General features: G+C 42.5%; 1 protein-coding gene across 27 annotated transcripts in view; it reads left to right on the top strand.

Moving 5' to 3' along the window:
- Positions 1-17,478, top strand: part of PHACTR1 (phosphatase and actin regulator 1) — a 586,860-nt gene that overhangs the window by 295,060 nt on the left and 274,322 nt on the right. For 3 of the 27 annotated variants that reach the window (XM_035294897.3, XM_035294888.3, XM_035294895.3), the window contains exon 1: positions 12,468-13,088. The exons of the other annotated variants lie outside the window; for them this stretch is intronic. In XM_035294897.3, the coding sequence (XP_035150788.2) occupies positions 12,836-13,088 (253 nt within the window). In that variant the 5' untranslated portion in view covers positions 12,468-12,835. Of the gene's footprint in view, positions 1-12,467; positions 13,089-17,478 lie in introns of those variants that run through there. 27 annotated transcript variants of the gene reach the window in all.

Genomic DNA, 17,478 nt, shown 5'->3' with positions numbered 1-17,478 from the left:
TCCCATCAACAGGGTATAAGTGCTCCCTTTTCTCTGCATCATCACCAACATCTGTTAATTTTTTGACTTTTTAATATTAATAGTAGCCATTCAGACTGATGTGAGATGGTATCTCATTGTGATTTTAGTTAGCATTTCTCTAATTAGTGATGTTGAGCATTTTTCATATGTTTTTGGCCCTTTGTATGTTTTATTTTGCAAAATATGTGTTTGTGTTTTTTGCCCAATTTTTAATGGGGTTATTGTTTGTTGTTGTTGTTACTGTTGAGTTATTTAAGTTCTTTGTAGATTTTGAATATTAGTCCTTTGTCGATATAGTCTCTTTTTTTATATAGCTTTTTTTTTTTTACTGTAAGTTCTGAGATACATGTGCAGAACATGCAGGTTTGTGACAAAGGTTTACATGTGCCATGGTGGTTTGCTGCACCTATCAACCCCTTATGTAGGTTTTAAGCTCCACATGCATTAGCAATTTGTCCTAATGCTCTCCCTCCTCTTGCCTCTCCCATATGTGCAGAGTTCTGGACAGTAGCATGATATGGTGGAGAGTGGCTGTGTCTGACCTGCGTTCATTTCAGATGTGGGTTTTGCCACATCTGTGCAATATAGCTTTGTGCAACTTCCTCTCTCTAGATTTTTCCATATGAGGGAAACACCTCAAGTCTTGTAACCATTGTAAGCATTAAGTGATAAAATTCACAGTTAAAAATATAAAATCTATGTAAAATATACAATACTATGCAACATTTGCTTGTAATATATTAATATATTTTTTATTAAATATATTTTACAAATGAATATCTTTACATTTTTTATTAATAAAAAGCCCAGCAGTTTCTCAGGTATACCAGATGCTCACTAAATGATACATCCATCTCCTTCTTCTCCCCTAGTGGTGATCTTTCCCTGCAAACTCATTGCTGTGAACCTAAATGGGTTTTTAAAATCTCTCTCTTTTTTTTTTTTTTTTTTTTTAGACAGGGTCTCATTGTTGCCTAGGCTGATCTTGAACTTAGAATATATCTCTATGGAGTATGGAGTATATAGAGCATATACATATACTCTCTCTTTACATACAGTATATATCTCTATATATCCATGTGCATCTATACAACATACATGCAATGTATTGCTCTCCTACCCGTAAGTTCCAACAACACAATCGAATGTGAGCTCTCTTTACACTCCTCTTAGCTTTTTGATTTACCCTTCAATTCTTGCAGACGACAATGCTTTTACATGTAAAATGGCTACAAGCTGTTAATATTAATTTGCATAGATATAATATGAATCACAGAGGAAAAGCGCTATTGAAATATAATGTATAAATATAAATATCCTTCCTCTTCAGCATGGCTTCTGTACTGTAAAAAATTGTTTTGGAAACTCAGATCACAGGATCCTGGAGTGCTGGGATCAAGATACAACCTGGCTTGTTAAAGCAGAGATGTTCCTTTGACCATTCACTTCACAAGTCTTAGAGCGTATTCCATGTTTTCCTCAGTGAATTAGACATCGTATTTTCCATGGAAGAAATCAACTGCATGTCACATGTTAGTACACCAGTGACATCCACTTAAAATCTTCCCAGAGCTGGCTACCTACAACTCCCTCCCCACCCCACCCCCCATAATTATGTTGCATGTGTAACTAAAGTTTTCACACTTGACAAAAGGGCCACTCCACTCTCCATTTCTTGTCAATGTTACATTATCCTATTACCTTGTTCCTGCACCTGCTCAGTACAGAAAATTGGGATTCTGTCCTAAAGGCCAATTATCATAAACTGATGGTGAGCTTTTGTGAAGCAGCCCCGAGGGGCTCAACACAGTGTATATAAAAATCCCAGCCCTCAAAGGGTCACATCAGCCAGTACACAACTGCAGTCTGTTTTAAAGATTAAAAGAGCAGGGCTCTGCTAATACAGATGATAGATAAGAACCTATGCATCCTATTTTTATCCCTGTTCTCTTTACCACCAGCAGCGATGCTCTGCATGGCAGCGAAGGTTTCTGTGTCCCGCGCCTGTAGTCTGATAACCTTTCCTGCTTGTGTTTTATGATGCCATATGCTCTGTCCTAAAATAGTGCTAAGGGTCCTCTGAAGAAAAACTACCTATCCGCTTTCTGAATATCAGTGGAATGTTTGGAGACAGAAAGGTACGCTTTGCTGTAAAACCCATTTTGGCTCAGAGTTCTACCTGGCCAAATGCTGATTATGTGACCTGGGAAATTCATTTAACCTCACTGAACTTCTGTTTTATAAAGTGTAAAATGAAAATACTACTTCCATCTTACGATGTTGGTGTGATGTTTAAATAAGGTGATACATATATACCTTATATTTAAATAAGGTGATATATACACAAATAAGGTGATATGTGATACACACACATACAACTTCTCATTGTTTTGTTAGTCTTGATAGGCTAGATTGTGTTGTATAAAAAGAACTCCCAAATTTCAGCAGTGTGACACAACACAAGTGTGTGTCTCACTCTACAGGACAGTTGTGGGTCATTAGGTAGTCTGGACTCATCGGTGCCTCACTTCAGAACCCAAAGGAAATCAGTAGCTTCTGTCTAGAACTTCAGCTATCATTAATAGGTTGGAATGGCCCCACTCACAAAGGGTGCTGGCTGTGCCAACTGGAATCCTACCATGTACCTGAAGACAACAGGGCAGAAACATTTGGAAGGCACTTGTAATGTCTAGAATACTTGTTTCACAAAAATGAGATCATATCATGGTCAGTTCTCTGAACTTCAGTTTTCTCGTTTAACAATAAATGGTGGAAATCCTTCCAAGTCAACTTGTTTGGTCTAGCTCATTCTTTTTAGTGGCATCATGCTATAAATATACCACAGTTTATGCAGTCATTCCTTTATTGCTAAACTTCCAGCTGCTTTATTTTATAATCACACTTAATAACACCTTTATGTTCTGGAGCTTTTATTTCTACAAGACAAATATCTAGAAGTGTCTAAATCTGCCAAAAAAAGAGAATGATTTTAAAAAGAAAACATAAGCTATGTTTATCAGTCTATAAATCTCATTTCGAATGGGATTTATAGTTTGGAGCAAAATGTAAAGAAACTGAATACTTTGGAACAACTAGAAGTCTCACTAGTCTCTGATCATTTTCATCCTCTACCTAATCTGTCCCCTGTATTTTCCCCAGACATGAGCAGCAATATCTCATCCTAAATTATTTAACTTAGAATGAGAGTCTTCCTTGGATATTAGCAATACAGGCTTTAAAGATGTTCCATGTTACAAGACCTTGCAGAAAAATCTTCACCAGACCAGATCTTTTTTCTGTAATGGCCACAACAATGATACTCACTCTGAAAACATGACCTGTTTTAGAGAAGGTCCCCTTTTTTTTTTTTAATTTTTTATTGGATTATAGGTTTTGGGGTACATGAGCAGAGCATGCAAGACAGTTGCGTAGGTACACACATGGCAGTGTGCTTTGCTTTTCTTCTCCCCTTCACCCACATTTGGCATTTCTTCCCAGGCTATCCCTCCCCACCTCCCCCTCCCACTGGCCCTCCCCTTTTCCCCTCAATAGACCCCAGTGTTTAGTACTCCCCTTTCTGTGTCCATGTGTTCTCATTTTTCATCACCCACCTATGAGTGAGAATATGCGGTGTTTCATTTTCTGTTCTTGTGTCAGTTTGCTGAGGATGATGTTCTCCAGATTCATCCATGTCCCCTTTTTTTTATTGTTTTCAACTTAAGAGACTACCCCAGCCCCCTTCTCATCAATGGTTATGCAGAAGAAAAAGCAGCCTTCCAACATAATGCTGCAGTCAAAAAACTACAGGAATCATACTTTGGATAGTTCTCCCTCAATCACCTCTTTCTCCACCTGTTTTATCTAAAATGATTCCAATCTCCCTTCTCATCATGCTGCTCAGTGTTCACAGAATAATTTTCACAGAGAAATCCTCTTAGTAAGCATAATTATCACAAGCCCAGAAGTAAAATTGCTTTCTATTCAAAGTTTTAGGGAAACAAACCCCAGCTAAAATAAACAAATGAAAAACAAAACCCCACAAGAAACACAAAAAACTGCTCACACATTTAGATGTTTCAACTAGATTGTTAAGAATGCCTGTTCTAAAAGCAGAGACATGAAATGGTTTCTCTAAACCCCCTGTCCACTACCCTCTCCCTGGAGCTTATACCAAAAGTCTGCCAGATTGGATCCAGATATAATAAAGGAAAAGCTAAAGCCAAAGGAACTTTCGCTTTCGGCTTCAAAACACATTTGGCAGAAAAGCACCGTGGTGGAAAAGCCTCACTTGCGGGGCAATCAAAGATCGTCAATCAGGGGTGACATTCAAAATATTTAATAACTAGATGTGCAAGAGTCAGAAATCTATTGAACAGATGCCAGCCATAAACAATTCATACACCTGGACCAGTGCTCAGGCCCCGAATATGACTTCCACTTACATATCCCTAAACTTCCTAAAGAATTTTCACTAGCCTTTCCCAGCAAGCTCTGATCACATCTCCTTGCTCAGAATATAAAGGTATTATATCAAATATGAGACAGCCTGGAAGCTATAGCTCCTCTTCTATTCCATTCCATACTTCCAGTTTAGTATCTGCAAAAAACAAACAAACTCAAACCAAAAAAATACCCAAAAACAACAACTCACACATACGCGGGCCTGCGCGCACACACACACATAGCAGCAGTGGCGCACCCTTCGTGTCTATGAATCATTTGGAAGTAATTTTTAACGTTGTTCTTAATCTGCACTTTGTAGATGAGCTTGCAGTGCTGGTTTTAACATACTGAACGTTTAGAGCAAACCTGGAAAAACAAGATGCTGTTCTTGTAATAAGAATATCACAAATTGTTAACATTTAGGGAGTGTATTGTTTCCTAGGGATGGTGTAATAAATTATCACAAAGTTATTGGCTTAAAACAACAGATATTTATTCTCTCTGGAGACAAGAAATTCAGAAGGTGGGCCAAGATCCCTCTTCGCCTTCCTCTAGCCTCTGGTGACTGTTGGCATTCCCGTGGCAGCGGCGTCAGTCCTATCTCCAAGTCCATCTTCACACTGTCATCTCCTCCTCTGTCTGTGTGTCTCTCCTCTGTGTGCCTTTTATGAAAAGCACTTGCCATTGGATTTAGGACTCATGTAGATAAGTCTAAATAAGTCTATCTACTCATGTAGATAACTCTAGGATCTCCTCATCTCAAGATCTATAACTTTAAATTATAATTGCAAAGACACTTTTTCCAAATAAGTCACACTCACATGTCCCAGGGATTTGACGGGAACATATCTCTGGGAGAGGAGGACACCATTCATCCCACTTCAGGCAGATAGGGACAAGAAAGGAGACACAGAAGCAGGGCAGAAATGGAATGAATAGCTTGACTTCAAATCAAAGAAAAAATACTGAGGAAGGAAAACAAGATTTTTATAAAAATCTTTTCTTACATTAAATACCTGTAGTAATTTCTGAGTATTCATCCATTGCTTTGCCCTGTGTTGACCTTAACATTTTGTATTTCTACTGTCTTTTTCCATAAGAGTTAAAGCACCTTGGTGAGCATTTCTAAATTTCTACCCTTAATTTTGATTGTTTCTTTAAAACCTCATGACAGCTGGGCATTAAAAATAGGGAGGAGCATAGGCAAGCAGAAAGCAGAACAAAGCCTCAGTTCACAGTAGATCACACACGGCTTCTCACATTCACGCTTGGGAAATTTCAAGGTCTGCAGTTGCCCTCACATCCCCCTCATGGTGAGGTCTTCTGGGAAACTCAATTTACTGGACGTAACAGGTCCTGCCAGGACAGTGGCTGCCCATCTTTGACCTCCCCACTCCATGAACTCCTAGTCTGCGAGCTTGCATTCACCCTACACTGCCACCACAACCCTCTGCCCCCTACTGCCTCAGATCAACTTTCCCAGGGGATGCCTTCTGCATACACACCATCTCTTCCACTGCAGAACTCCCTTTACAAATGGCCCACCCCACACCCCCAATGATAAAGGCATAGATCTCTGGGGCAACTCCTGGTTACAAATTTGCACGCATGTTTTCAGCTGGGTGACTTCTGTTATTCTTATATGTCCTTGTATTGAGTGCACTCTCCCTTTAATTTTTTTTTTAACTTGAGATGGAGTTTTGCTTTTGTTGCCCAGGCTGGAGTGCAATATCGAGATTTTTGACTCACTGCAACCTCTGCCTCCCAGGTTCAAGCGATTATCCTGCCTCAGCCTCCTGAGTAGCTGGGATTACAGGTGCGCATCACCACGCCTGGCTAATTTTTTTGTATTTTTAGTAGAGATGGAGTTTCACCATGTTGACCAGGCTGGTCTCAAACTCCTGACCTCAGATGATCCACCTGCCTCAGCTTCCCAAAGTGCTGAGATCACAGGTGTAAATCTCCATCACCACGTCTGGTCCTTCCCATTAAGTTTCAAGCTCCATGAGATCAAGAGTCCTATCCATGACTTTAAAATGAAAATGTGTTCTTCCGGTAGGCTGATTTCTAGAGGGTGCATCTGAAACCTCAGTGTGCATCCAGATCACCTGGAGGTCTTGTTAAAATGCAGATTCTAGGCGAGAGCTTGAAGTGCTGTGATTCTAACAAGCTGTCAGTTGCCTGGGATCTGCTGGTCCTTCGGGTCATGTTTTGGGTGGTGAGGTCTTAGGGCACCAAACAAGTTTCAAGGAGGGGATCTGCAAGTTAAGTGTGTCCTAAATAAGGGGTGGGAAAGAGACTGTCATACAGTTAAGAGACACTGAGTGTAATCACAGGATTTAAGATATGGCAAGATTTCTCTTCTAACAGCCTGCTCAACCTTTCATCCTTTAATTCCCAGTATTCACCCCCCTTTCTTCTCCTTTTTTTCTTTCTGGCTTTACTACACACCCAAGTTCTGCTCTAGTTACTTGGCAGAGTATCTGGTAAAAGCCTGCCACAATACTACTATACATCTGCTTGGGGATGGCTAAGGGGAGACTGATGGATAAGCTCTTGGAAGGGCTTAAGGTATTTGCATCTTTTTATGTCTTTGAGGAATGCTAAGTTTTCTTGTCCTGAGAAACACGGGGTAAACTTGACATTGGGAGGCAGAGACTGAATGGCTTCTGAGGGCTGACTCGCATGGTGTTCAACTTCTGGGAACAGCAGAGAGAGACCTTGGCATGATTTATTGTCTTAGGCTGTGGGATTTTGGAAAAGCACTAGTATACGGCTTATGCCTGGTTGATAGAGAGACTATTTAAGTAGAAAGGGGGAAATTTGGGCTTCTGGCCTGCTGTGCTCACAAGGGTAACAGTCGCTTTTGTTCAGGGTGTGGACGGAATAGTAAATCTATTTTAGCTAGGCATTTGTATTTTTATATCTTGTCTTAATTGCAAAGATTTGTTTTAGATCATTTACTTTTACAATGGACATTTTAGTCTTATCATTAGGTACAGGAATAAAAAGTATCTGGTTTAAAGCTGAAACTATTGGGGGTGGGAAAGGAGGAGGAGGAGGAATAATGTGTATTTTAAAAATACTTATAGGAGCTTTCTTATTTATAGTGGCCTTTATACTGTAGAAGCCGCTGAGGGCCGGCCTAGGGTCAGTGGAGGTAGAGGTAGTAATAGAAATCAGGATAGAAATCTCACCATTGCATTGGTGAGATTGGCAATCGGGGTAGTAGTTCTTTTGGGAAAATGGAGGAGGGGCTTTCGATTGATGCAAACTTTTCTTGCAGAGGTTTAACTTTGCTATTGGATGGTCTAAAGGACATAGTCTTTATTACAAGGTTGCTAAGCTGTGGGAGTAAATGAAAGGTGTCTTGATTGTTGATTATTACAATGGCTAGAACTAGGGTTACCTATGGAGATTAGAGGGCTAGGGTGGAGATACTTATCTGAAGAAGCTAGTTGTCTTTGGTCTTTTAAATTTTTACAAGGTATAACAAAGCAGGCATCAAAAACAATGGTTTGGGGTGAGTCAGACCTAGTTATACTAATAACAAAGTAGCTAGCAGCAGAGTGAGGGAAGAGGGATAAACAATATAAAAGATACAGAAGAATTAAGCTTTTTTTTAGCTTTAATTTGGTACTTGACTTTGGAACAGTGGCTTATGATTCTGAAGGTAGTGGTGGTGCTCTTTTGACACAGGTGCGGTGATCTCTTTCTGCTCTTCGGACTGAAGTCTCAGTAATTAGGAGCACAGAGCAGGTTTTTCTTGAGCTGGTTTGAGCGTTGTTTCTACTTTTTGATAAGGACGTGATCTATAGGTCGATGTTGATGTTCTGGGAACTCTAGGGGTGGCACTTGTGCTCGGAGACTTTCGGTTTTGAGAGAAGAGAAAGTGGAAGATAGGCTAAGTGTATAGTTTTTGAGGAATCGATCTTTGGTTTCAAATGTAGGGACATCAGTAGTGGAATGTAAATAAGGAAGCTTATATTGCATCTCATAAGGGGATAAACATCTTTTTGAGGGGCGGTTTTAATTTTTAACAAGGCAATAAGGAGACATTAGGGATTCTGGGGCTAATTTGGTTAGGTGACTCTTTCGAGTTTGATTTATTCTTTTTACTTTTCTTGAAGGGGATGGATACTAAGGGATATGGTATTCTTATTTACTGTCTAGGACTTGGGTTAATTTTCTAATAACATTTGCTGTGAAATGGGTTCTATTGTCTGAATTAATGTTTTCTACTAGCCCACACTTCGGTATGATGTTTTTAATTAATGCTTTAATTACATTACTAGTGCTTGCACTTGAGAAGGGGATAGCCTCTACCCAGAGAGCAAAGTGATTTACTATTGCTAGCAAATACTTCAGGCAATGATTGGAGGCATTTCATTGTAATCAATTTGAACACTTTGAAATGTCTTATCCTCATTTAGATCATTTAGGTAAAAAGTCCACGCAAGCTACACAGGCCTAGTGTTGGAAACTCATTATAAGTAATTGCTCAGGATTGTCCTTCTTTTCAATATTTTCTCTCCTTTTAAGAGTAAAAGAAAATCCCACATTTTTTTTTCCAGAATGCTGTAGGATGACCATTTTCTTCCATTATCCATGCAGGGAGATGATTACCAACAGCAGCCAAACTGACCCATACTTATAAGGATCATAATTGGCCAGGTGCCGTGGCTCACGCCTGTAATCCCAACACTTTGGGAGGCCAAGACAGGTGGATCATAAGGTCAGGCATTCAAGACCTGCCTGGCCAACATGGTGAAACCCTGTCTCTACTAAAAATACAAAAATTAGCTGGGAGTGGTGGGGCATGCCTGAAATCTCAGCTACTTGGGAGGCTGAGGCAAGAGAATTGCTTTAACCCAGGAGGCAGAGGTTGTGGTGAGCCAAGATCACACCACTGCACTCCAGCCAGGGCGACAGAGCAAGACTCCATCACAAAAAAAAAAAAAAAAAAAAAAAAAAAACCATAATTTTTTGGGCTGAGACAAATACATACTCTGTAAAGGACATGGCTTATCGTGAACACTAAAAGGACATAATAATAATGGACTCCAGTAGAAGTCTTCATTGAGGCAGCATTCAGGGTACAGAGCAGGGCAGGGTCAAGAGGAAATGCGGGACAGTGTGCACATCAGCTCCGTTGCCTGCTGAGGCAAGGAGGTGGTGCTGGAAGCTGCCAGATTCAGCCACCACCTTCCAAACTGCTGCCTGCACTAAGCTATAATCCATCCTAGGTCCTTCTTCACACACCTTCAGTTGTAACAATAGGAGATGGGACTTCTTAGCTTCTGAAACTTCAACTAATCATTACTGAATTCAGCCTGAGACACTAAAATGCACACATCTGCTGAAAACAGCATGGTCTCATACAACTTTCAATGATGATGGAAATGTTCTTTAATCAGCCCTACCCAACGCAGTAGCCACTAGCCACATGCAGCCATTGAGCATGTGTATTGTGGCTAGTACAACTGAGGAAATGAATTTGAATTGTATTGAATTTTAATTAATTTAAATGTAAACAGCCACATGTTGCTAGTGGATACTATATTGGATAGCAAGCACCTTTAGAGGTTGCAAACTCAGGGAGGACAGTTTAGAAAGATGAATCCTTGGCTGGGCACAGTGGCTGATGCCTGTAATCCCAGCACTTAGGAGGCCAAGGCAGGTGGATCATGAGGTCAAGAGTTTAAGACCAGCCTGGCCAATATGTTAAAATCCTGCCTCTACTAAAAATGTAAAAAAATTAGCAGGGCATGGTGGTGGGCACCTGTAGTCCCAGCTTCTCAGGAGGCTGAGACAGAGAATTGCTTGAACCCGGGAGGCAGAGGTTGCAGTGAGCCGAGATTGCACCACTGCACTCCAGCCTGGGCGACAGAGCAAGAGTCCATCTCAAAAAAAGAAAAAAAGAAAGAAAGAAAGATGGATCCTCAAACAAGGAAAATGGCTCTCCCAGGTAAACTTTATGCCTTTTATACTCTTAACTTGAACAAAAGACCCCTGCAGCCCAGGGCACATCCTTTAATATTTGAGGCTAAGCTGGCAGCTGTGTCAGTGTTTTGGATGATATAATCACAATGCCAGTTGGCCAATTAAGATAGAAACACACAGAGCCCATTAGTATTCTGCAAGGGAATAAAAGATTGCTTCAGTCTTGGTTGCTTTAATAAGGTCAGATGGGGTTTCTGCAGGTCCACCGTTCTAACCTGCGAGGCAGAGAGTAAGGCAGAAAAGCCATGCAATTTAAAATACACATTTAAGGAAAGATGTAATTTGCTGGTAAAAACACAACCTCCTCTTTTTAGAAGGGAGTTAAGGGGTGACAGTTTGGGGGGCGGGTCCAAGGATTAGAAAAAGAGAATAACAAATGTTTGCTCAGAGCACAATGCAGTAAATTCCCTGGTGCACTCAGCCAGTATAACAAACAGATCCTTTGTCATCTCTAAGATAAGGCTTATAATTAGCTAGGGAGCGAGTGATGTGAATCTGACGTAAGCAGACATAGTGGATTCACCTGTGATTGGCCTGGCTGATAATCCAGCGAAAGGGGGGCAGTTGCCAAGGCCCTCAATGGGCACCAAGAGGGATCGAGATCTAATTACAGAGACCTGCATTCTATGTTTCCCCTCTAGGGGAGGCAATGGCCACTGGACACCTGACTTGCCTAACTACAGAATGAACATGAAGCTCTCTCTTATCATGCTGATATGGGCAGAACTTTTTACAGATAAGAAATATCAAAGATGATAGAGGGGTAGAACTGGAGTGAGCAGAAGCCTCTTGTAATATAGTAATCTAATATACTCAGCTGATCATTGACCCTGTTACCTGTGAGGCAACTGTACATGTAGAATTTGCCCAGTTGGAGGAGAGACTAGCAAAGAACTGCATTTTATGGGAGAGGGAGTCATAGGGAATTGTGAAATTAGCTTTGAGGAAGTTCCTAGAAACAACGATAATGACAGTGCATTCTTTAACTGACACTATTCTGGTAGGCTGGAAAAGAGGACGAGCGTGTGACTCAGAGTAGGCTGGAAAGAACACAGATTTGGGGGCAGACACACCTGGCTGTAAACATCTGTATCTCCATGTATGCTTTGCATCAAAGTCACCGAGGGAGATTGTTAAAGGGACAGATTCCTAGACACTGCACTGACCTACTAAACCAGAATATCAGGATTTGGGGCTCTGTAATCTATATTTTTAAAATAAGTACAGAAGGTGATTGTGATATGGGGCTTCTCTAAGCCTTGGTTCTCTAAAAGGTGATAGAGGATTGTTGTGTGAATGGTGGTTTATTGGAAATAGTGTGATTTTAATAAGGCAAATCCATGGCTGAAGAATAATAATTACAAGTTATTGAGCCTTGATTTGTTCTGCATGATTTGTTAAGACACTATTCTCCCTGCAATCCCAGCTACTTAGGAAACTGTGGCAGGAGCATCGCTTGAGCCCAAGAGTTCGAGGCTGCATTGAATTGTGATTATGCCACAGCACTCTAGCCTGGGCGACAGAGTGAGAGCCCATCTCTAAAAACAATTTAAAAGAAAAATAAAAAGAAAAAACACTGTTCTCCCTTTGGAAATCCTGGTGGATGACGCTTTGTTAAGCCTTAATCACTGTGCTAAAACAGCTGGAGAGTATTTGGCCAAATTAGGCGAGAATCCCAAACTCGCAAATTGTTCTGAGTCTTGATAAAATCAGCATTTCTTTTTCTTAATGACCCTGGCGTTAAATCTTCTTTCGGGTCGGAGCATTTCTATGGGAGGTGAAAACATCAATTATGTTGTAACAGGTTGTCTGCTCCAGTGAAAGTCAAGGGCTGCGGGTTGGACCCGCCGGAGAAGGGTAATTTCTTGTGGCCCCGGAGGGGCGCTTGCACCCGAGGGCTCCCGGCGCAGCACTTCCACTGCGAAACATTTTGCTTTCATTCGGCAGCTTTAGGCGTGAAGAAAAGGGGGAGGGGGTTGGCGTTCCGCCCTGGAGCTCTTGAGAGTGAAGGTAGCTGCAAACCCAGCTGGTTCTCAGTAGCTGGTGCTGAGATTTCCGGAGGGGTGGGGCGGCCAGAGGAGGATGTGCACGTGGGGCCCGGGGAGAGGTGGGAGTGGAGCGTCTCAGGTGTGACCGAGGAGCGCCCTGCGCACCCGCTCCTCTGGCCTTGGGATTCGGATTGGCTCCGGCAGCGAGGTCTGCGAGGTCAAGACCCTTTCGGCGCCCTCCCGGACCCGCCCCGCCGCGGCGGCGTAAATGTAGAGCAGCTGGCGCAGGCGGGGCGGGGGCATGCTGGCGGGGCAGAGGGGTGCGAGTGGCAGCGCGCGGGGGTCGGAGCAGTGCCCGACCCCGGGCGCCTGGGGACCGGATGGCGGAGCCCACGCGCTCAGCGAAACCCAGGAGGTTTGCGCTCCGCTTGCGGCGCTGCAGGGAAGGCGCGGTGCCAGGCGCGAGTGCCGAGAAATCCAAAAAGAAAGCTTTTTATTTGCTGAGGATGAAGCCCCTGAAGGAGCCCGCCCCCAACAACAACAACAACGTGTCCTTTGTGATCCACTGTCAACTAGGCAAGGAGATTAAACACATTTGCAGCAACTGCAGTCGCGGTGAGGACGCCCGGGACGGTGAGTGTCGGGGCCCGTCGGGGCGACGGCAGCGGTGGGCGCTGGAGGCGGGGAGGTGGCTCCGTCTCAGTTTGGGGGCCCCGCCGGCGTATGCCGCCTGGAGAACTGTGGGGACATCCGCTCTCCACCCAGACATGACACCCGCCCGCTGGGCACCTTGCAGAGTGCCACCCACGAGCCCAACCCGGGCTCGCACCCTGCATTTCCCATTGACGTATGTGGTCCCCAAAATGAGGGTTTTGATACACTTAAAAGAGCAAGTCGGATTTTCACTTGGGAAGCTGAGGTTTAGGGGATTTGCTGGGGGCAAAGGATCTTATTCCTGCTTTTTCTTTCCATGAGCTTCTTAACTGTTGCCCCATGCTGGTCATACGTTGGGATACAGGGTTTGCTGGGCTGCGTTACGGACGTGGGCTTCCTTCGGGTGGCATCAGTTTGGAGAGGCGGCTTGGCGGCGGCGCCCAGCGCCCTAGAGACTTGTGGAGTTGTTGAATGATGCCTGTTTAGAGTAAAACATGGCTGTGATTTTTGGAGCGCGGCTGCTGGTCCCTGCTGGAATGATGCCCAAAGGCCAAAATGGGGAGAGGTGGGGGAAGGGGCGCGCAGCGGCATTTTCCAGGTGAGCTTGGGCGTGTGCGAGCCAGAGCTCTGGCAATCCAATCTGAAGCAAGACAGTGAAGGGATAACCGGCTGCCAGCGACTCTGGGCGGAAGGAGCCCAGAGCCTGGGACAGCCGGCGCGGCCCAGGCAGGAGCCTCTGCAGCTGTGGACGCACCTGTGTGGCAGAGCATTCGCGCAAGCCTCCAGGCGGTTCCCGAGCAGCTCACAGAACAGGCTCTTCAGGGCCGCTGGAGGTCATGGAAAAGTTTTAGGCAGCAGATTTTGCATTGAAAGCCTTAGGTACTGGCCGGCCTGGTGCTCATCTCCATGCCTGACCCGCACACCTGCTTGGGCAGGCAGATTTTTCCCATCAGCCAGGCAGGTTTTGCTGTTCCTTTTGGAAGAACAAACATTACCTAGGATCCTTCCCATTCTTAGTCTGCCTCTGAAGTGCAGAGTAATGAAATGACTGTGACTTGGCTAATGTCTTTTCAAAATTAGAGTCCTACTAGCGTCATTATCGTTTTCTTTGATTAAACTTCAAGAGAGACTGTGCAGGACAGCACCGGATATTCAAGAGGAAAACTGGGATGGGACTGGAGGAAGGTGCCCACACAAAACACAAGAACGCCACTGCTGATAGATGGGGTGGGGAGTGGGGTAGGGTGGGGATATGTTTCTGAGAGGCACATACTGACAGGTGTTTCGATTTTTGTGATTACTACATCAGCTGATAACGTCAATACCTATGGAATACAAATGGGTTAATCAGATGACCCAAAGCCAGACCTTTCCCATGTAATGAAATAGAGCTTGAGATGCAGGCTAAAATGTTTATTAAAATGTTTATTAAATGTCGGTTGCTCTCTTGACTGAATTGCTGCCCAAATGGGCTGCCTTCACAACCTTGGGAGTTTATTTAAATTAGTATCTGTAAATGCTGCTACAGTAAGGAAAGGTAAATGTCCATACTCAAAATGTGTTGACAAATGTCATTATGAGTGCCATCACTGGTCAACGCGGTGTTCCCTGTCAATGGAGGCAGGTACGTATTTTAACCTATAGCACATAGTTCTTGAAACATGCATCATCTCCATGGCCTCACACACTTCGGAATGTTCCAAGTAGCTATGTATGGATGCTCACATATCACCTGATAGGATTATTTACCCTCAAAGCATTCTTCAACGGGGAAGACAATGTTGTAGTGCCTAATTTTATGCTGCTAATCCTGCCAATCTAATGTGCGGTGCACTCATTTAATCACGAAAATTGAATGAGGTCAGGAGTCTAACCCTTCTTTTGTTATTGCCAGAAACCACAGCAGCACTGCCCACTGTGGAAGTTCGAATAAATTTCACTTCTGGCAAGGATTGGCCTCCCGTGATAGTCTGTAAGGAGTGGATGTTCTTTTAGATAAATTCTCTAGAAGCAATTTGCAATTTGAATCATATTTTCTACATGCCAGGAGCACCAGCTGTTTTAAAACATTTGTATGCTCGAGATCATTGTGAGGCAAACAGATTTCCCCAATGTCCTATTTTGTCAGGCTCTATAGAAGAAGGTGCTGCTTAAGGTGGATCACACCTGTAATTATGTAAAGTACTATAAGTGTGTCTGGTTCCTCATTCACCACTAAGGAGGCCACTTAATGGTACCCACAGAAAATTCTGATACAGCTTGAAAGCCCTTACTAGAAATTTACACAGATGAAATTTTACAAAGGTACTGTTCAGTTTCTTTCATACTTAATTTCTTTGCATATGAAATCGTTATTTAAAGCATATTTTAATAACTTGCCGTTTAAAGACAATCTGTAATGAAGAACACTAAAGTAAAATATTTCTGGCTATTGAGCAGTATATAAAAGGTGAAATTACATTGTAGCAATTATCTTTTTACTCAAGAGTTCCCCTACACCCTGTATCTACTTAGTATTAAAGATGTTTTGCTAAGCTTATTTTAAATAATTCTGTATTGTTGAGAAAACATAGAACACAAAGATAATTTGTGTTTCCTTCCATCTTGGCTGTTTTGGTTCAATACTAAAGCTATTTTCAGGTGAGGAAACAAGCTTACATAGGAAAGCCACAGAGTAAATACAGGGCAGAACAAAGACTCACACCCTCATCTGTTTGACTTTAAAACCAAGACGTGGGTGGGCACAGTGGCTCACACCTGTAATCCTAGCACTTTGGGAGGCCAAGTCGGGTGGATTACTTGAGGTCAGGAGTTCAAGACCAGCCTGGCCAACAGGGTGAAACCCCATCTCTACTAAAAATACAAAAATTAGCCAGGCATGATGGCACATGCCTGTAATCTCAGCTACTGGGGAGGCTGAGACAGGAGAGAATCGCTTGAACCTGAGAGGCTGGCATTGCAGTTAGCTAGAAGTGTGCCACTGCACTTCAGCCTGGGCAAAGAAGCAAGACTCCATCTCGAACAACACACACACACACACACACACACACACACACACACACACGTGCGCACACAAAAAACAACCAAGACACTTTTAACTGTACCATCAGGTTACTTTTTTTTTTTTAATGGCATTTATCTCTGCCACCTACACTGAATGTGGAACATTGGGTATTGTGGTATCTGTTTATATCTGTATGCATGTGTGATGTATACCTGTGCAGTCTCGATAAGCTAGGTTTATTATGGTAAAGGATTAGAAGGAATTGCAGAATTTTCTGATGCATTATATATGTATGTATATATATATGTGTGTGTGTGTGTGTGTGTGTGTGTGTGTGTGTGTACATACCCACCTTACCTACTTTATGGAGAGGCTGACTTTAGTGGGGATAGAGGGCGAGGAATTTACAACTAGGTAGATTGGAAGTTATGGACATCATAAAGCCATAAGAAACTCATAGCTAAGTCATCACTGAACTTATATTAGAAGTTAATGGGAGAATATGATTTAATTTACAAATAGTTAAAAATAAAATTTAGGGAGAAATCTATTCTAGAGAGTCAAGTGTTTCTGTATTTAATTTCAAACACATTTCTATTTTCATTGGAATTTTTGAGTACATTAATAGGAATAATTTTAGGAATTATAATATCTTGAATATGTATTAAGATGTAATTTCAATAGAAATATTTTAACATTTTTTAAAAATATCTTGAAGCCTCTGTCATATTTGAAAATGACACTTAAAAAGTAATAAAATGACAGATTTAGAAGCAAGACCTATTGATTGCGACTCCTACTCAGTGCCTTTTACATGTAACTAATCAGTAGATCACGGCTGTCTTTATTTTACTATATGTGATTTCTATTCTTTAAACATTTATAAAGAAATTTACTAATCCATGGACTCGTTAGATGCCTTCCCAAGTTTTGTTTTAGGGATTAGAAATATTTCGCATATTTTCTAACAGATTCCAATGTGAACTTTAGGAATGACAGTTTGTCATACAGTTTCTCTGCCATGGTGACTGTAGAGGTCATTGGTCAAGACAGCCTTTTAGGAGAGGATGCCCTGTGAGTTTCTCTGGGTCACCTCATTTTGCAGGTGAGAAAATGAAGATGCGTAAGGATTAAGTGAGCAGTCCACCAAGGTCAAACCACCATTGGGTATCAGGGCTGCTAACAGAACCTGTCCTTGAAGAGGGAAGCAATTTGCAACAGGGGTCCACGGCTGGATTCTGGAAATGTACTGCCTGTTTTCAGTGTCTCCTCTGCTTGCTGGCTGGGTGATTTGGGGATATTACTGTATTAGTTGTGGGGATTAAATGAGGTATTTGGTACAAAGCATTTAGCATGGTGCCTTGT

This window comes from Callithrix jacchus, chromosome 4 (genome assembly GCF_049354715.1).
Source record: "Callithrix jacchus isolate 240 chromosome 4, calJac240_pri, whole genome shotgun sequence".
NCBI classification, from domain to species: Eukaryota; Metazoa; Chordata; class Mammalia; order Primates; family Cebidae; genus Callithrix; species Callithrix jacchus.
The sequence above is the reverse complement of the archived record's forward strand: the minus strand, read 5'-3'. Positions and strand labels throughout refer to the sequence as shown.